Source organism: Schistocerca americana, chromosome 11 (genome assembly GCF_021461395.2).
Source record: "Schistocerca americana isolate TAMUIC-IGC-003095 chromosome 11, iqSchAmer2.1, whole genome shotgun sequence".
Taxonomy (NCBI): domain Eukaryota; kingdom Metazoa; phylum Arthropoda; class Insecta; order Orthoptera; family Acrididae; genus Schistocerca; species Schistocerca americana.
The window spans coordinates 195,863,349-195,884,739 of record NC_060129.1 but is presented as its reverse complement, the minus strand read 5'-3'; the positions used below and the strand labels follow the sequence as shown (position 1 = coordinate 195,884,739).

Below are 21,391 nucleotides of genomic sequence, written 5' to 3'. Positions count from 1 at the left end.
TCAGCAGCACGGACTGTCAGCTCGGAGACCGTGGCTGCGGTTACCCTTGACGCTGCATCACAGACAGGAGCGCCTGCGATGGTGTACTCGACGACGAACCTGGGTGCACGAATGGCAAAACGCCATTTTTTTGGATGAATCCAGGTTCTGTTTACAGCATCACGATGGTCGCATCCGTGTTTGGCGACATCGCGGTGAACGCACATTGGAAGCGTGTATTCATCATCGCCATACTGGCGTATCACCCGGCGTGATGGTATGGGATGCCATCGGTTACACGTCTCGGTCACCTCTTGTTCGCACTGACGGCACTTTGAACAGTGGACGTTACATTTCAGATATGGAACAATTGTAAGTGACAAGGCAGCATTTGTCGAAAATATATCTGTACTTACATAAAGATGAAGCGTCATTATTATAATTAAGCTGTGGTGACACTTTTTCCATTTAGTTGCACTTGTGTTATGATTTTCACGTCCATATTTCAGTTTTATGAAGTTTAGCTGCATATTTCACTATTACGGTATGCACTCGTGAAAAACACTGTATTTACATACAAACATGTAGGCTATGGTCAAATAACTTAGACATTGGAGGTGTAAAGATGTTGCTCGTACAGAAACACGTAGGTTATGATCAAAGAACTTAGTCATAGGAAGTGCAAGGATGTTGCACATATGGAAACAGTAAAAACCACTGGCTCGAGAAGAATAAGAAGAAAAAGACAATAAAAACAGGCGATGAAAACGGCGACCTTTTAAACTATAAAACGGCGGAAAGTTGTGGAAGTTAAAATTACTAAAACAAAGGGTTGGTGATCTTAATTAAGACAGAGAGTAAGCCAACAGACAACTAAAAATCACAGCAACAGTGTGGTATATCGAAATTTTTTTTTTTTATACCTGTACAATCAGGTAGGCTGGCAGCGGCATGCTACGCTGCTCTTCAGCCTTAGCGTTGACAATGATATAACACAGAAAGAAGATCCAGAATATACATAGTGACGGGCAATAAACAGTAGACACAGAAATACAAAAAACATGGAACCGTTCACACTCGACGATAACGACACTGAAAACATGTTGACAGGGCGCACATAACACTGATGAATTGGACGGCACAGGTGAACGTATGAGAGTGACGGTGGACACTGAAAAACCCAAAACGGTGGCACACACACGCGAAACTGATGGCGATGATCTCCGGCGTGCAAATGTCCATTTAACGTGTACGAGTCTGGGGACCTGGCAAGAGGGGAAGAAGGGGGAGTGGGAGGGAGAGGGGTGAGTGAGGATGCCAATGGCGGAGGAGACGGTAGGAGGAACGGAGGAAGGGCTGGAGGGGAAGCCCGGGGGAGGAGTGGGGAGAAAGGGAGGAGGGAGGAAAGGGGGAGAGAACGGAGAGAGGATGCCCAAAGGAAACAAACACAGGAAGAGGGAGGGAGGATCAAAGTTGGTAGGAGGGGTAGATGGAGGGGAGGAGGGCATCATCAGTGAGGGGGACCTGGCGGAAGCCACCTCGGGAGAGGGTAAGGAGGGCGGAGAGATGGAGACCGGGTGGGACGTGGGAATACAGGCGCGGCAGCTGGCGGGGGTGGGAGAGGATGGGGGAGACGAGCGGGTGAGGAGGATCGAGTTTACGGGAGGTGTAGAGGATCCGTATCCTTTCGAGGAAGAGGAGGAGGTGGGGGAAGGGAATAAGGTCGTACAGGATCCGTGTGGGGGAGGGGAGACGGATGCAATAGGTGAGGCGGAGAGCACCGTGTTCCAGGATCTGAAGGGATTCGTAAAAGGGAGGGGGAGCGGAGATCCAGGCAGTGTGGGTGTAGCAAAGGATAGGGCGAATGAGGGATTTATAGGTATGGAGGATGTAGAGGGGTCCAGACCCCAAGTTCGGCCAGAGAGGAGTTCGAGGAGATGGAGTCGGGAGCATGCCTCGTTTCAGATCGTCCGGAGGTGGGGGTCCAGGAGAGGCGACGGTCGAGGGTGACGCCAAGGTACTTAAGGGGTGGGGGTGAGGGCGATAGGGCGGCCATAGATGGTGATGTAGAAATCGAGGAGGCGGAAGGAAGGAGTGGTTTTGCCTACAATGATCGCCTGGGACTTGGCAGGATTCACCTTAAGCAACCACTGGTTGCACCAAGCGGTGAACCGGTCAAGATGGGATTGGAGAAGGTGTTGGGAGCGCTGCAGGGTGGGGGCAAGGGTAAGGAAGCCGGTGTCATTGGCGTACTGGAGAAGCTGAATATATCGAAATACGTATCTTCGGTTATATAGACCAATTTTGTCAAAAGTAAATGCGACAACATTTGTGTAATAAGCTAAATTACTGGCAATTAGGTTGACTTATTCACTTCATATGGTTGCAGAATCAAAGAGACAACCAAATCAAAGGTTTTGAACTTCGCTACACTGTGTCTACGTAACCACTGATTTTTGACAGCTGGTCTTTTATTGTGACTGGTAGCGGAAATTTTTCTGCAGCTTATAAAGGAACAGCCACAGAGTTCAACAGCGTCCCCTCTCCTCCCCCTCCCTCCTCCTGAGCGGCTTTCCCCTCCTACTCTCCCTCCCTCTCCTGTAATCCCCTTCAGTGCCTCTGCGCTCCCTCCTGCCCTGTCTTTCCTCTTCCTCTCCTGCCCCACGTATCTCCTGCCTCTTCGTGAACCCACGGTTGCCCCTCCTCTCTTCATCCCGCCGCTTCCCCTGCTGCCCCATGTTCTCCCCTCCTTTTCCATCCTCTCTGCCCTTTCCCTGGCAGGTCCCGCCTGGCAGTTTTATTCTTCGTCGTGTGTGCTCCAAGTGGGTTTTAAGTGTGTTGTCCCGGAGTGTTTTTACTACTGTGGCCGATTTCTAACGTGTGCATGTCCACTCAGTGTCTTCTCCGAGTTTTGAAGACTCGCCAACTGTGTTTTTTAACTTTCTGGTGACTTTTAACTGTCCTCCATGAACGTCTCCGTGTTAGTCTATTTTTACCTCCATTTTCTCCCATTATTCTGTTTTAAGTTCCCCTTTCTCGCCTTATGTATGTAACATTTTATTCTTATTTTAAGGTGTTATGTCACTCGGCTGAAGAGCGGCGGATTGTGACGCTGACAGCCCTCCCCTGCCCATATGGGGCAGGGGAATGAAATCACAATAAAGAAAAAAAAAAAAAATTCAACAGCATCCACTATGGATGAAATTCACTATTCTAAGACGTTTGCGCGAACCTGGCTACCTCGCGATGTCGGTGAGGTCTGTCGCACTGCGAGGTACTGACCTGTGCTCGTACCTGGCGTAGTGCGGGTAGGCGGGGGGCGGGACGGCGCCGCCCCCGACGGCGACGCCTCCGCCCCCGACGCCCCCGCCCCCGGCGGCGGCGGCGGCGGCCTGGAGCGCCGACGGCCCGAAGAGCGAGCGCGCGGCGGCGCCCAGCAGCTGGGGGTGGACGGCGAGCCCCGCGTGGGCGTGGCCGGGGTGCTGCTGGTGGTGCGGCTGGTGGTGCGGCTGGTGGCCGTGCAGCGGGTGCTGGCCGTGGCCGGGGTGCTGGTGGTGCGGGTGGTGCGGGTGGTGCGCCGCCACCAGGGGGTGCTGGTGGTGGTGGTGGTGGTGGTGGTGCGCGTGGTGCGGGTGGTAGGCGGCGGCCGCGCCGTACGGCACCGCGGGGGCGGCCACCGCCCCCAGGCCGCCGCGGAACGGCCGCTTCATGCGCCGCCGCCGGCGGAAGTTGCCGTTCTCGAACATGTCCTCGTACTGCGGGTCTGCAACACCACCGCACAGCCGGCGTTTCCAGGGCGGCTCCCAGACAGCTCCGGTTGAAAAAATGGTTCAATTGCCTCTGACCACTTTGGAACTTAACTTCTGAGGTCATCAGTCCCCTAGAACTTAGAACTACTTAAACCTAACTAACCTAGGGACATCACACACATCCAAGCCCGAGGCAGGATTCGAACCGGCGACCTCAGTAGCCGCGTGATTATGGACTGGAAGCGCCTAGAACCGCCCGGCCACAGCGGCCGGCTAAGCAGATGGTCATCATGTTTTGGCTCATCAGTGGATGAAGGACCACTTACAATGGTGGTGGGCTGGCGTGCGTCAGGAAATTCACCCACCCCCTTCGTAATTACAATCAGCCGTTTGCAACTACAAACTAGACATTTTCAGAATTTTTGTACTTTTCTTGATTTTATATAATGAAACTGTGAAGTAAAAAAAACAAAAACAAAATCACACAAGATCTAGGAAGTAGAATTTGGGAAAGGAAAGAAAAAAACAGATTTCACTTTATTATTAAGAAGAAAGTAGCGCTCGAAAGGAAAGACCTAGATACCAAGAGGTGGCCCTTTACGTAGCTATTTTATTTGAGAGGGCTTCGATAAACACATGAAGCCCGTCTGAAATTGGTTCAAATGGCTCTGAGCGCTATGGGATTTAACATCTGAGGTCATTAATCCCCTAGAACTTAGAACTACTTAAACCTAACTAACCTAGGGACATCACACACATCCATGCCCGAGGCAGGAATCGAACCTGTGACCGCAGCGGTCGCGCGGTTCCAGACTGTTGCGCAGCTCCGGTTCAACCCTCTGTGTACCACTGGGGCATACACAGTTGGACACAAAAGTTGTAAACACCGATAAACGTAACCATTATCAACCCTAGTACTGTACCGAGCGAGGTGTCACAGTGGCCAGTAGGCTGGACTTGGGAGGACGACAGCTCAAACCCACGTATGGCCATTGTTGTTTCTTTTGTTTTGTTTTGCAGTAGGGCGCAAAAAACAACTGGGGCCAATGTGCCCAAGTAAAGCTATGCAACTCGAAGACAGAGAGGAGTTAGAAAACGACTATACGTCAGTCCCAAGTGACATAAGAGAAGATAGCTAAAAACAGGGAAGTGGAGAAACGGCTAAAAAGGACACCATACAGAAACGGAGGTCCAAAACTAAAAAATCGCCATATTGCTTTGGCGGATAAAAAGTAAAATACCTGGAGTCATTTCCAAAAACGGCTGATAACTCATATGGCAAACCCAAGCAGGAATGAGATTTTCACTCTGCAGTGGAGTATGCGCTGATATGAAACTTCCTGGCAGACTAAAACTGTGTGCCGGACCGAGACTCGAACTCGGGACCTTTGCCTTTCGCGGGCAAGTGCTCTACCATATATCAGCGCACACTCCACTGCAGAGTGAAAATCTCATTCTGGAAACATCCCCCAGGCTGTGGCTAAGCCATGTCTCCGCAATATCCTTTCTTTCAGGAGTGCTAGTTCTGCAAGGTTCACAGGAGAGCTTCTGTAAAGTTTGGAAGGTAGGAGACGAGATACTGGCAGAAGTAAAGCTGTGAGTACCGGACGTGAGTCGTGCTTGGGTAGCTCAGATGGTAGAGCACTTGCCCGCGAAAGGCAAAGGTCCCGAGTTCGAGTCTCGGTCGGGCACATAGTTTTAATCTCCCAGGAAGTTTCGTACCAAGCAGGAATGTTATCTGTAAGGGTACAGTACCCTTACGTAGTATCGATTATGCACTATGCAGAGCTCATATATGGTTTAAGCAAAGACTGCAGTGGAGTCAACAATGTGCGAGTGGGTAAGCGGGAGTCGAGTGTTGCAGTCCGTGGGTGGAAGTCGGGTGTGAGAGGCTAGAGAGAGAGGTTGCTCGATAGCGAGGCCGGAGATGAGTGGCAGAATGGCACACAGTGTTTGATGTTCATAAATGTTTATAAATTGAGTGATTTAATTAATAAATTCCAGCATTTAAGAAAGGAGATGTAATAATTTAGTAGTTTTCACAATAACCAAAGTGGACAACAATGAGTCTCATGACGAGGAGGAAAGATATACAGGGTGTTACAAAAAGGTACGGCCAAACTTTCAGGAAACATTCCTCACACACAAAGAAAAAAAATATGTTATGTGGACATGTGTCCGGAAACACTTACCTTCCATGTTAGAGCTCATTTTATTACTTCTCTTCAAATCACATTAATCATGGAATGCAAACACACAGCAACAGAGCGTACCAGCGTGATTTCAAACACTTTGTTACAGGAAATGTTCAAAATGTCCTCCGTTAGCGAGGATACGTGCATCCACCCTCCGTCGCACGGAATCCCTGATGCGCTGATGCAGCCCTGGAGAATGGCGTATTGTATCACAGCCGTCCACAATACGAGCGCGAAGAGTCTCTACATTTGGCACCGGGGTTGCGTAGACAAGAGCTTTCAAATGCCCCCATAAATGAAAGTCAAGAGGGTTGAGGTCAGGAGAGCGTGGAGGCCACGGAATTGGTCCGCCTCTACCAATCCATCGGTCACCGAATCTGTTGTTGAGAAGCGTACGAACACTTGGACTGAAAGGTGCAGGAGCTCCATCGTGCATGAACCACATGTTGTGTCGTACTTGTAAAGGCACATGTTCTAGCAGCACAGGTAGAGTATCCCGTATGAAACCGTGATAACGTGCTCCATTGAGTGTAGGTGGAAGAAACTAAAATGAGCTCTAACATGGAAATTAAGGGTTTCCGCACACATGTCCACATAACATATTTGCTTTCTTTGTGTGGGAGGAATGTTTCCTGAAAGTTTGTCTGTACCTTTTTGTAACTCGCTGTATATTATGCTAAAATAATTGAAATATAGCTTTACCTACAGCATATGCGAATAATATAGTTTGGTGCGAAACTGGGGGGAGGTTACATAACGGTTAAAAAAATGGGCATTCCATCAGGAAGTGACGGGCAGTTAAAACTTGGGCACAATGTGTACAAAGTGGTCGGGTAGCGCCACTTATCCAATGACAATGACCAAAAAGGCAGTGCCCAATACGCAGGCTACTGAAATAGAGACCTCCTCCAGTTTGGTGGGTCCAGAGGAGGTCGTCCAAGCCGCTGGCAGAGGCTTCATAAGCCAGAGCTTGTTCCTGTGAAGGGAGGACCACTGGCGATGCCAAAGGGACACCACTTCCGGACAGACGGCAACAGAGATATGATCGGAAGGAATATAGGGACTAGTGCGCAGAGGTACGTGGACTGCAGCTTTGGCAGCACGGTCAGCAGCCTCGTTTCCTGGCAGACCTACATGACCAGGAGACATCCCGATGTAGGTGTTCCACGATTTCCCTAAAACGCTTCAGCCAAAGGCCAGGATAGTTTCTCAGATTTCCTTCCCCATCCTTCCCTAATCCGATGGGACCGATGACCTCACTGTTTTCTCCTCTCCCCCAAATCGACCAATCAAGCTAGTGGAGAGTATCAAGACCATTGGCATACAAAACACCTTCCAGTCACCTCAGAAAGGATAAATACAGCTCAAGTTGATGGTCAAGCGATTGTTAAACCATTCTTCCTGTAAGATAGTGACCAGTTCAGCTAACTATGATGAAGGTGATTGGCGATCACTCACCCTTAACTCCAAAGTAGACCAGAAACGCTCAGTAATATTGAGATCCGGTGATTGCAGTGGGGAGACAAGATAGCACAATTTATCCACGTGCTCACAAAATCACTCCTGGACGATGAAGCTCCGCGTGAACAGGGACCCTGTCGTCTCGGAAGACAGCAGCACCATTGGGGAGCAAACTCAGTACCATGGGAAAGACCTGAACAGCTAAAAATGGTCACATAATCCTTGGCAGTAATGAAACCTTGCAGAGGAACCACGTGACCTATGGAATACCGCGATAAGGCTGTCCAAATCATCACCAGACACTGGTGACACTCAGAGGTTGATGCCAGTAGGGGGACGAAGTATGATGTGGTGCATTTTGTTTGTGCAGGTTGCCTACATCAGGGGCAGGTATGTACTCAGGGGTAAACCAACTGTTCTCCTTTGATTGACAGGTTTAACCTATTGTTCTGCTAAAAGGATCCTTTTAGCAGAGCAATAGGTTAACGGTCTGTCAATCAAAAGGAAGGATCCTTTTAGTAGAACGATAGGTTAAGTACCTGTCAATCAAAGGAGAACAACAGGTTTGCCCCTGAGTACATACCTGCCCCTGATGTAGGCAACCTGCACTAATAAAATGCTCCACAACGTACTTAGTCCCCCTACTCATACCAATTCACACATTAGGGACCTCCTGCCTATGTGAACCACCCATCATCATCTGTATGAAGAAGTCTCGAAATCTCTATGACAGGGCTTCCACTCTCACCCACCAATTCATTCGTCAGTTGGGAACGCACTACCCCCAACACAACGTGCCCCTGTGGCTGTTGTCCCTAATGCAGGATTCTGTGATAGCACCCAACCCAAAAGTAATTCGGTTTGAATCGTGGTGGAGGAAAAAATTTGCAGTACCAGTATTTGGCCAGCAGGGCGAGACCTTGCACCAGTGTCCTGCTTTAAATACCAAACCTCTCAACAGCATCTTATCAAGTGAGGGCATGCGACACTGTTAATGGTGATCCGTTCTTCAAAAAGGGACATTAAACTCATTGGCCCTGTTGGTGCTATTCACCAGGAGTATGCCATGTGCTGGCACTGGCTTTCACCCTCTCCCTTCAGTCATCACCATCATCATCATCATCATACAACACAAACTTTACACTAAACTCCACCCACAAACACACACACACACAAACACACACACATACACACAACACATACACGAAGTATTACAAATATTGTAATGGAGCTTGTTCTACATAAATAAACAAAAAAAATATCTCATCACTTCTACATCTACATCTACATCCACACTCCGCAAGCCACCTGACGGTGTGTGGCGGAGGGTACCTTGAATACCTCTATCGGTTCTCCCTTCTATTCCAGTCTCGTATTGTTCGTGGAAAGAAGGATTGTCGGTATGCCTCTGTGTGGGCTCTAATCTCTCTGATTTTATCCTCACGGTCTCTTCGTGAGATATACGTAGGAGGGAGCAATATACTGCTCGACTCCTCGGTGAAGGTATGTTCTCGAAACTTCAATAAAAGCCTGTACCGAGCTACTGAGTGTCTCTCCTGCAGAGTCTTCCACTGGCGTTTATCTACCATCTCCGTAACGCTTTCGCGATTACTAAATGATCCTGTAACGAAGCGTGCTGCTCTCCGTTGGATCTTCTCTATCTCTTCTATCGAACCTATCTGGTAAGGATCCCACACTGCTGAGCAGTATTCAAGCAGTGGGCGAACAAGCATACTGTAATCTACTTCCTTTGTTTTCGGATTGCATTTCCTTAGGATTCTTCCAATGAATTTCAGTCTGGTATCTGCTTTGCCGACGATCAACTTTATACGATCATTCCATTTCATATCGCTCCTAATGTGTACTCCCAGATAATTTATGGAATTAACTGCTTCCAATTGCTGACCTGCTATATTGTAGCTAAATGATAAGGGATCTTTCTTCGCAGCACATTACACTTGTCTACATTGAGAGTCAATTGCCATTCCCTGCACCATGCGTCAATTCGCTGCAGATCCTCCTGCATATCAGTACAATTTTCCATTGTTACAACCTCTCGATATACCACAGCATCATCTGCAAAAAGCCTCAGTGAACTTCCGATGCCGTCCACAAGGTCATTTATGCGTCTCTACACTTACCAGACAAGTTAAGTTAGAATAGATTACAGACAACAGTTATTTATAAAAAGAGTCATTCATATCAATAAAAACCGACATTTTCAAACATCTTTACAGCAAGCTAGAGGCCTGACAGGTGTGGGTCTTTGGCGTTTGTATGACAAACAAGAAATAGACCTAGCATATCTGGAGCCATTCCACTTGACAAAGGACAAGGAGCGCTCGGTGGAAAGCTCGTGGCGTTTCACAACTCGACGGGACAGGAAGCCAGGGCACACTTCATCCAATCGACGAACAGTGTAGTACGAGAGGGAGGAGGTGACGCCACGCCCAGCTGCGGCGCCATTGGCTGGCCAGCCAGTCACGTTGGACTCACTCACCGAGCGTCCAGTAGTTGCCCTTGCGGTCGCCGCCCTCTCGCGGCACCTTGACGAAGCACTCGTTGAGCGACAGGTTGTGCCGGATGGAGTTCTGCCAGCCCTTCTTGTTGCGCTCGAAGTAGGGGAAGCGGCTCGTGATGTAGGCGTAGATCTCCGACAGAGTCGCCCTCCTGGCAGGCAGAAGAAGGTAGTGGTAAACACACACACACACACACACACACGGCTCAGTCCAGGACATCCGAGAAAGCAGACGCCGAGCTGGAGGCAGAGGGTACTTCTTACAAAGGCTGTCCAACGAGTACTACTAGCCCTCTCGACTTTGCACTATTGAACAAATAAACATCTGATTTACAATGATTACCAAATACTGTCTGCTCTCAAAATTTTTTGGAACATTGTTTCAGGAAAACAGCGATCTGTTAACATCATAATTTACACTACTGACCATTAAAATTGCTACACCACTTCAAGCCTATCTCTTCATTCCTTAGCACTTCTGTATCGCATTTCTTTGCACATTGGTTCTTCCTGACTAGTCTCTTAAACTTTACCCTACTCTTCATCATTACTAAACTGTGATCTGATCTGTATTTCTCCTGTGAACGCCTTACAATCCGGTACCTGGTTTCAGAATCTCTGTCTGTCCAGGATGTAATCTAACTGGAATCTTCCTGTGTCTCCTGGCTTTTTGGAAGTATACCTCCTCCTCTTGTGGTTCTTGAGCAGAGAGTTCGATTTTATTAGCTGAAATTTATTGCAGAACTCAATTAGTCTTTCTCCTCTCTCATTCCTACTACCAGGCCTCTTTCCTCCCGTAACTCTCTTCTACTCCTTCCCCTACAACTGCATTCCAGTCTTCCATGACTACACTACTGGCCCTTAAAATTGCTACACCGCGAAGATGACGTGCTACAGTCGCGAAATTTAACTGACAGGAAGAAGATGCTGTGATATGCAAATGATTAGCTTTTCAAAGCGTTCACACAACGTTGGCGTCGGTGGCGACACCTACAACGTGCTGACATGAGGAAAGTTTCCAACCGATCTCTCACACACAAACAGCAGTTGACCGGCGTTGCCTGGTGAAACGTTGTTGTGATGCCTCGTGTAAGGAGGAGAAATGCGTACCATCACGTTTCCGAATTTGATAGAGGTCGGATTGTAGCCTATCGCGATTGCGGTTTATCGTATCGCGTCATTGCTGCTCGCGTTGGTCGAGATGCAATGACTGTTAGCAGAATATGGAATCGGTGGGTTCAGGAGGGTAATACGGAACGCCGTGCTGGATCCCAACGCCCTCGTATCACTAGCAGTCGAGATGACAGGCATCTTATCCGCACGGCTATAACGGATCGTGCAGCCACGTCTCGATCCCTGAGTCAACAGATGAGGACGTTTGCAAGACGACAACCATCTGCACGAACAGTTCGACGACGTTTGCAGCAGCACGGACTATCAGCTCGGAGACCTTGGCTGCGGTTACCCTTGACGCTGCATCACACACAGGAGCGCCTGCGATGGTGTACTCGACGACGAACCTGGTTGCACGAATGGCAAAACGCCATTTTTTTGGATGAATCCAGGTTCTGTTTACAGCATCACGATGGTCGCATCCGTGTTTGGCGTCATCGCGGTGAACGCACATTGGAAGCGTGTATTCGTCATCGCCATACTGGCGTATCACCCGGCGTGATGGTATGGGGTGCCATCGGTTACACATCTCGGTCACCTCTCGTTCGCATTGACGGCACTTTGAACAGTGTTACGACCCGTGGTTCAAATGGCTCTGAGCACTATGGGACTCAACTTCTGAGGTCATTAGTCCCCTAGAACTTAGAACTAGTTAAACCTAACTAACCTAAGGACATCACAAACATCCATCCCCGAGGCAGCATTCGAACCTGCGACCGTAGCGGTCTTGCGGTTCCAGACTGCAGCGCCTTTAACCGCACGGCCACTTCGGCCGGCCTACGACCCGTGGCTCTACCCTTCATTCGATCCCTGCGAAACCCTACATTTCAGCAGGATAATGCACGACCACGTCTTGCAGGACCTTTCTGGATACAGAAAATGTTCGACTGCTGCTGTGGCCAGCACATTCTCCAGATCTCTCACCAATTGAAAACGTCTGGTCAATGGTGGCCGAGCAACTGGCTCGTCACAATACGCCAGTCGCTACTCTTGATGAACTGTGGTATCGTGTTGAAGCTGCATGGGCAGCTGTAACTGTACACGCCGTCCGAACTCTGTTTGACTCAATGCCCAGGCGTATCGAGGCCATTATTACGGCCAGAGGTGGTTGTTCTGGGTACTGATTTCTCAGCATCTATGCACCCAAATTGCGTGACAATGTAATCATATTTGGTTCTAGTATAATATATTTGTCGAATGAATACCCGTTTATCATCTGCATTTCTTCTTGGTGTAGCAATTTTAATGGCCAGTAGTGTATTTTGCAAACACAGTCTCGATCGCATTAAGGTTGTTAGTTTTTTTTATTATTTTTTAGATGACTGGCGTCGAGAAAAATCTGTGTGCAGGCCTGGAGAACACTGCTATTCTCCATACCTGTATGGACGGACCTAGTTGACACCACAGATTCCTACTGTCATCAAGTAATGTTGATCTGATGATGGTCTTGCAGAAGATCGAAACCCCTCAGCTGGAAAATAAAAACTAATTGGTCTTATAGAAGATCGAAGCTCGTCATCTAGAAAATAGAAACTAATAACTTTAATGCAATAGAGACCGTGTTTATTAAATAAGTTGTTTTCAGGTGCATTTGAGGCGATCTTAGAATCGAAACACGGTTGTTATTCTTTTTACAGATGTTCATTCGGCCAGATCGCATAAAAATACACAACAGTTTCTAGTTTAAGCGAAATTAAATCGCCATCTTCTGACCATTTACAGAGACAATTCGCGGACGTTTACATTAGTTGGACACAACTGTAATGTACAGAAAGGTACCAGTATGGAAAATTCTACGGTCAAACCAACATAACATGCATACAAATTCAGAGTAATTATATACTATAGAGACAACATTCCATGGTGCCGTCTCTCGTCACGCGATAAGAGAATAGCTGTGCGAACAGCGCACAAGAGCTACAAGTAAAATTTATAAGACGTGTATAGTATGTTTCGTGTTATGTCCTCGTTGACACCTCACAGGAAACTGTTATGAAGAAATCAACGTAATGCATCGTAAATTGCAGTTGTTTCAAAGAAAATGCCTTTTTGCATGCTGCACATCGAAATCTGTATTTTTATTTATGCGCCCAGACGCGTTTCGCCTTTATTTTACAAGGCATCTTTAGTGGGTGTCCTGAAATATTACATGATTTGTCCATTTTAGGCATAGGTTATGGTTTTACATCCAGTTTATAGATTTAAAAACAGTTCCTTAACTTTTCTTATGAAATGGAAAGGCACCTACAGGTAACTTCTAATTCATTGCAGAAAAAGATGTCCACTTGGTTGCCAGATGAGAAAAAGCTGTTTGCTTCGATGCAATGAATTAGAAGTTACCTGTAAGTACCTTTCCATTTCATAAAACAACGTTGAGGAACTGCTTTTAAATCTATAACCTACATGTGAAGACATAACCTTTGTCTAAAAATGGACAAATCATGTAATATTTCACGAAACCCACTGAAGATGCCTTGTAAAAAAAAAGGCGAAATGCGTATGGGCGCATAAATAAAAATAAAAATGTCGATGTGCAGCATGCAAGAAAGGCATTTTCTTTGAAACAACTGCAATTTATGTACAACTGCTGCGAAAATGGCCATTACAAGAAACGTGCAATACATCGTGTTTTCGGGCTCCACCAGATGTCAACACTCTTTTACGACATAAGATTGTCTTCATAATACAGTGTAAGAAATTTTATATTTTTAATTTTTGTATTTTTACGTATGTATAAGTCCATAAAAGTAAGAGGATTGTTGTTGCTGTTGTTGTGGTCTTCAGTCCTGAGACTGGTTTGATGCAGCTCTCCATGCTACTCTATCCTGTGCAAGCTTCTTCATCTCCCAGTACCTACTGCAACCTACATCCTTCTGAATCTGCTTAGTGTATTCATCTCTTGGTCTCCCCCTACGATTTTTACCCTCCACGATGCCCTCCAATACTAAATTGGTGATCCCTTGATGCCTCAGAACATGTCCCACCAACCGATCCCTTCTTCTGGTCAAGTTGTGCCACAAACTTCTCTTCTCCCCAATCCTATTCAGTACCTCCTCATTAGTTATGTGATCTACCCATCTAATCTTCAGCATTCTTCTGTAGCACCACATTTCGAAAGCTTCTATTCTCTTCTTGTCCAAACTATTTACCGTCCATGTTTCACTTCCATACATGGCTACAATCCATACAAATACTTTCAGAAACGACTTCCCGACACTTAAATCTATACTCGATGTTAACAAATTTCTCTTCTTCAGAAACGCTTTCCTTGCCATTGCCAATCTACATTTTATATCCTCTCTACTTCGACCATCATAGGTTATTTTGCTCCCCAAATAGCAAAACTCCTTTACTACTTTAAGTGTCTCATTTCCTAATCTAATACCCTCAACATCACCCGACTTAATTCGACTACATTCCATTGTCCTCGTTTTGCTTTTGTTGATGTTCATCTTATATCCTCCCTTCAAGACACCATCCATTCCGTTCAACTGCTCTTCCAAGTCTTTTGCTGTCTCTGACAGAATTACAATGTCATCGGCGAACCTCAAAGTTTTTATTTCTTCTCCATGGATTTTAATACCTACTCCGAATTTTTCTTTTGTTTCCTTTACTGCTTGCTCAATATACAGATTGAATAGCATCGGGGAGAGGCTACAACCCTGTCTCACTCCCTTCCCAACCGCTGCTTCCCTTTCATGTCCCTCGACTCTTATAACTGCCATCTGGTTTCTGTACAAATTGTAAATAGCCTTTCGCTCCCTGTATTTTACCCCTGCCACCTTTAGAATTTGAAAGAGAGTATTCCAGTCAACATTGTCAAAAGCTTTCTCTAAGTAAGACGATTATATATCTTATTTCACAAATCTGTACATTTGCAAAACCAGATATTATTTATTTACATTGTATTTGGAAGAGATAATCTTATGTACAATATTGCAGTGGCTATGTTATTCTGATTACGATGCAAAGTTCCCTTGGACATGCATGCATCTTGCCTTGCCATGTGTTGAATTACCTCCTTTCCTATGACTCCTAGGATCTAGGAAATTCGGAAATTTGTGGCAAGATCTTACGGGACCAAACTGCTGAGGTCATCGGTCCCTAAGCTTACACAATACTTAATCTAACTAATTTATGCTAAGGACAACACACACACCCGTGCCCGAGGGAGGACTCGAACCTCCGACGGGGGGGAGCCGCGCGAACCGTGACAAGGCGCCCGAGACCGCTCGGTTACCCCGCGCGGCACGGACCTTGTTAAGCACTGTTTCTGAATCTGCAAAGGACACTTTAAACACGTCATCACAATGAACTCCACTGTGCGCTACATACACTATCAATTTAACTATCAAAGTGTCAATCCTGGTCTTGTGAGTTACCCGCAACGTCTTGTACACCCCTTGCTGACGCACTTCTAATGTTTGTCGACGAAAATAGTTTACAACAAGACAGACTGCAACAATTTCATGATAATAACCGAGTGATTATCAAGGTCTAAGGTGTGATAGCAATGGTTGCAACTCAACACGTCACAAAAAGATTGGTTCAAATGGCTCTGAGCACTATGGGACTTGACATCTATGGTCATCAGTCCCCTAGAACTTACAACTATTTAAACCTAACTAACCTAAGGACGGCACACAACACCAAGTCATCGCGAGGCCGAGAAAATCCCTGAGCCCGCCGGGAATCGAACCCGGGAACCCGGGCGTGGGAAGCGAGAACGCTACCGCACGACCACGAGCTGCGAACGCGTCACAAAAAGACAGACATTTCAAATGAACGAAGAGAGAATTATTTTTTAATCTGAATAGCAGACTGACAAACGAAGGAAATGCTGTCTCATCTCAGGGCACATGCACATGTGGTCTAGGGGTAGCGTCTTTGATTAGGAATCAAAACGTCCTAGGTCCCGGGTTCCAACCCAGTCCTGCTCAAAATTTCGTATAAAAATCGTCAGCAACGGCCTTTTCAAAGAGGGCGGACAGAGGTTCAGGACATTCTGTTGCCCTTGCAGTCGGAAACTGCCTCTAAAACGCGGAATAATCAGCTTTGATCAATGGTACGAGGATGCAGAAGGCAATGGAAACCACTGCGTTAAGGACACATAAAGCGTATCCACAGGACATGTGACCTGTAATTGAAAAAAATGTCATGATGATCTCTCTATTGGCGAAAGGAGGGATCTACAAACGTGGACGTGACGATAAGAAAAGGACTGAATAACTGGCAAAAGGGTGATGTTCTACGAGTTGGAGCGTGGAATGTCAGAAGGTTGAGATTGTGCTAGGGAAGCTAGAAAACCTGAATAGGGAAATGCTACGTCTCAGTCTAGATACAGCAGGGGTCAGGGTCAGTGAAGTGAAATGGAAAGAAGAGGTAATATCAACAGCAGCAAAAAGTGGTATAAAGGGAGTAGGATTCGTCATGAATAGGAAGGAAGGGAAGAGAATGAGTTACTGTGAACAGTTAGTGATGGGGTTGCTCCCATCAGAATCGACAGCAATCTAGCATTGACACCCTTAGTTCAGGTATATATGCTGATGCTGCAGGCTGAAGATGGAGAGATACAGAAAGTATACGAGGATACTGAATTCAGTAAGTGCATGGAGATGAAAATCTAATACACTACTGGATATTAAAATTGCTACACCAAGAAGAAATTCGGATGATAAACGGGTATTCATTGGACAAACATATTATAATAGAACTGACATATGATTACATTTTCATGCAATTTGGGTGCATAGATCCCGAGAAATCAGTCCCCAGAACAACCACCTCTGGCCGTAATAACGGCCTCGATACGCCTGGGCATTGAGTCAAACAGAGCTCGGATGGCGTGTACAGGTACAGCTGCCCGTGCAGCTTCAACACGATACCACAGTTCATCAAGAGTAGTGACTGGCGTATTGTGACGAGCAGTTGCTCGGTCACCATTGACCAGACGATTTCAGTTGGTGAGCGATCTGGAGAATGTGCTGGCCAGGGCAGCAGTCGAACATTTTCTGTATACAGAAAGGCCCATACAGGACCTGCAACATGCGGTCGTGCATTATCCTGCTGAAATGTAGGGTTTCGCAGGGATTGAATGAAGGGTAGAGCCACGGGTCGTAACATATCTGAAATGTAACGTCCACTGTTCAAAGTGCCGTCAATGCGAACAAGAGGTGACCGAGACGTGTAACCGATGGCACCCCATACCATCACGCCGGGTGATACGCCAGTATGGCGATGACGAATAAACGCTTCCAATGTGCGTTTACCGCGATGTCGCCAAACACGGAAGCGACTGTCGTGATGCTGTAAACAGAACCCGGATTCATCCGAAAAAATGACGTTTCGCCATTCGTGCACCCAGGTTCGTCGTCGAGTACACCATCGCAGGCGCTCCTGTCTGTGATGCAGCGTCAAGGGTAACCGCAGCAACGGTCTCCGAGCTGAAAGTCCGTGCTGCTGCAAACGTCGTCGAACTGTTCGTGCAGATGGTTGTTGTCTTGCAAACGTCCCCATCTGTTGACTCAGGGATCGAGACGTGGCTGCACGATCCGTTACAGCCGTGCGGATAAGATGCCTGTCATCTCGACTGCTAGTGATACGGGGCCGCTGGGATCCAGCACGGCGTTCCGTATTACCCTCCTGAACCCACCGATTCCACATTCTGCTAACAGTCATTGCATCTCGACCGACGCGAGCAGCAATGTCGCGATACGATAATCCGGAATCGCGATGGGCTACAATCCGACCTTTATCAAAGTCGGAAACGTGATGGTACGCATTTCTCCTCCTTACACGAGGCATCACAACAGCGTTTCACCAGGCAACACCGGCCAACTGCTGTTTGTGTGTGAGAGATCGGTTGGAAACTTTCCTCATGTCAGCACGTTGTAGGTGTCACCACTGGCGCCAACCTTGTGTGAATGCTCTGGAAAGCTAATCATTTGCATATCACAGCATCTTCTTCCTGTCAGTTAAATTTCGCGACTGTAGCACGTCATCTTCGCGGTGTAGCAATTTTAAGGGCCAGTAGTGTAGTCATGGAAGACTGGAATGCAGTTGTAGGGGAAGGAGTAGAAGAGAGTTACGGGAGGAAAGAGGCCTGGTAGTAGGAATGAGAGAGGAGAAAGACTAATTGAGTTCTGCAATAAATTTCAGCTAATAAAATCGAACTCTCTGCTCAAGAACCACAAGAGGAGGAGGTATACTTCCAAAAAGCCAGAAGACACAGGAAGATTCCAGTTAGATTCAATCCTGGACAGACAGAGATTCTGAAACCAGGTACCGGATTGTAAGGCGTTCACAGGAGAAATACAGATCAGATCACAGTTTAGTAATGATGAAGAGTAGGATAAAGTTTAAGAGACTAGTCAGGAAGAACCAATGTGCAAAGAAATGCGATACAGAAGTGCTAAGGAATGAAGAGATAGGCTTGAAGTTCTCTGGGGCTATACATACTGCAATGGTGATTAGTTCAGAAGGCAGTTCAGTTGAAGAGGACTGACGTCTCTATAAAAAACAGCCACAAAAACTGAAAGGAAAAACACAGGTACAAGGAAGGTAACAGCAAAGAAACCACGAGTAACAGAAGAAATATTTCAGTTGGTCGCGAGAGAAGGAAGTACAAAAATGCTCAGAGAAATTCAGGAGTATAGAAATGGAAGTTATGAAATAAAAAGTGCGGGGAAGCTAAAGCGAAATGGTTGCCTGAAAAATGCAAAGAAATGGAAAAACAGATGACTGTCAGAAGGACAGACGTAGCATATAGAAAAGTAAAAAAACCTTCAGTGAAATTAATAGCAACGGAGGCAGCATTAAGAGTGCAACGGGAGTTCCACTGTTAGATGTAGAGGAGAGAGTGAAAAGGTGGAAAGAATGCACTGAAGGCCTTAATGAGGAGGAGGACTTGTCCGATGTTGTGATCGAAGGAGAAACAGGAGTCAACAGGGAAGAAATAGGGGATCCAGTATGAGAATCAGAATTTAAAAGAGCCTAAAATCCAATAAGGCAGCAGAGACACATAATATTGCATTGGAATTTCTACAGTCGTTGGGGGAACTGACAACAAAACGACTACTCGTGCTGGTCTGTAGAATGTATGAGACTGGCGATACACCATCAGCCTTTCAGAAAGACATCAGCCTCACAATTCCGAAGGTAGCTTGAAAGGTCTCTGTTGGATTCCTTTCATGTTAATTTCTTAAATCTGTTGTCATTTACGGCATAAATTCCTCTTCTAATTTTACTGTGGTGTTTCTGACTATCTGGGAGGAGACTGAGCAGTGAAACGTGTTACTTTTACACATAAACAAGAACGATCTGTCACACTACTACACTTTAAAACACAGTTTGTATGTAATTCATGTTACACAGTCTCATACGGAACCTACATCTGCTTTCTTTTATATACTGTATATGATAAGATACTGTCATCCCCTACTGTGTGAGAGGATGAATGAGCAACCGCAAGACCGCTACGGTCGCAGGTTCGAATCCTGCCTCGGGCATGGACGTTTGTGATGTCCTTAGGTTAGTTAGGTTTAACTAGTTCTAAGTTCTAGGGGACTAATGACCTCAGCAGTTGAGTCCCATAGTGCTCAGAGCCATTTGAACCATTTTTTGATGAATGAGCAAATGTATTTCTAGTTGCATGCTGGATGGTAGCAGACAAGCCTGTCTGCTAGAGAACAATAGGACCAACGTCGGAACAGGTAGCTATGCTTTCTAAAAGCAGAGAGGTTTCTACTCTTAGTATGGTCCTGTCCGTCCCTTGTCATGTTGGTATAGGAAGCTGCCTCTCTGGCCACTTCCGTTTGTATCTGTTAAGCACGCTCGGTAGGGGCCCACGGCAGTCTGTCCATGGCGAGCGTCTGAAGTGGAAAGATCTCCGGCTAAGCGCGTCTCTGCTAAGTCCGCAGGACAATGGATTTCTTAAGTTCAGCCTAACTGAAAATTTAATCACCTTTATTTCAGGTTTAGCTCTAAAATATCTAATGTTATCTTAAATTGCAACGCAGTGTAATTCGGGTGTGAAGTTCAGAATATATTCCGGTAGTTGCTTTGTCACTACTTTGTGAGTAAAGTGGAACCACGTGTTGATCAGTAACTCTAACTAAGATGATCAATCTTAAATGCGAATGCTCGTGTGATTATAATGTCTCGTCTTGACAATATTTTTTTTATATAGCAACTTTTCTTTATGTTCAACCCACGTGGGGTGTACTTTATGAGACCAGTACCACGTGCTTATGCAACTGTTTGACCCATCAGGTTAATAGTAAGACGATAGTAACCAGTCCGAGGTTTTTCTTTAGTAAATTGCGTTTCGATGTAATTTATTTTAATTATCAAAATTATTGTGGAGTTACACTCTTTGTGTAAACCAAGTTGACCACGTGAAGCATGTGGTTTAAGCATCAAAGTAGCCCTCAGCTATTCTTTTCGGGAAGATTTCACAGAGAGTTGGTATGAATTTAGTATACCAGTGTGTGGTAATTACATGACGGACAGGATTGCGCTACGAACGTAACTTCTTTGGGTGAAAATTGAATCGGTTGGTTGTGGTTAATTTCCTCTTGCATATGTTTCAACGTTCTTCGTGTGTTATTTTATGAATGCAGTGTTGTATGTAGTCTCCCAATCTTGGCTCCCTATTTGATGTGTTCCATAAGATTACAAACTCACATTTTCACAATCCTAAATAAGGCACCAGCTTAGTAATCAATCAAGTTTAATATGCTGAAATTTCAATGATCAATGTTAAAATAAATTTCCAAATATAAACTGATTTATTTATTTTTATTTAAATTCTCTTTTTTATATATATATTACCGGTTGTTGTATGACTATTAAAAGGTTATAATTAATGTTAGTCTGGTTGGGAATTTGGTAAGCTAGACAGGATACCTGGTGAAACAGTTGCGCAGTAATGCAAGGTTAACTTCCCCAGACAGCTCACAGCTTTTAACCCGCTTTTATGGTCTATCAGCACCGCTTTCATAGCAAATTAAAGTAACAACGTTACAAGCTGACAAGTGCGAGAATTATTGTGCACTTAGTTTAACATCTCATGCATCTAAGCTACTGACAAGAATAGTATACAGGAGAATGGAAAGGAATATTGAGGATCAGTTTGGTTTTAGGAAAGGTAAATCCAATGGAGAGGTAATTCTGATGTTGCAGCTGATAATGGAAACAAGACTGAAGAAAAATCAAGACACGTTGGACTATGTAAAACGGTGCAAGATGTTTGGAATTCAGAGAATATAGAGGTAATGTATAGTAAAAGATGGGTGGTACACAATACTGTATGTACA

General features: G+C 45.9%; 1 protein-coding gene across 1 annotated transcript in view; it reads right to left on the bottom strand.

Annotated features, from left to right (window-relative positions):
- Positions 1–3,215: 3,215 nt before the first annotated feature.
- Positions 3,216–21,391, bottom strand: part of LOC124553543 (forkhead box protein F2-like) — a 375,196-nt gene continuing 357,020 nt past the window's right edge. The window contains exons 8-9 of the mRNA XM_047127390.1: positions 9,885–10,054; positions 3,216–3,742 (exon numbers count right to left, since the gene is read on the bottom strand). Of these exons, the coding sequence (XP_046983346.1) occupies positions 3,216–3,742; positions 9,885–10,054 (697 nt within the window). The remainder of the gene's footprint in view (positions 3,743–9,884; positions 10,055–21,391) is intronic.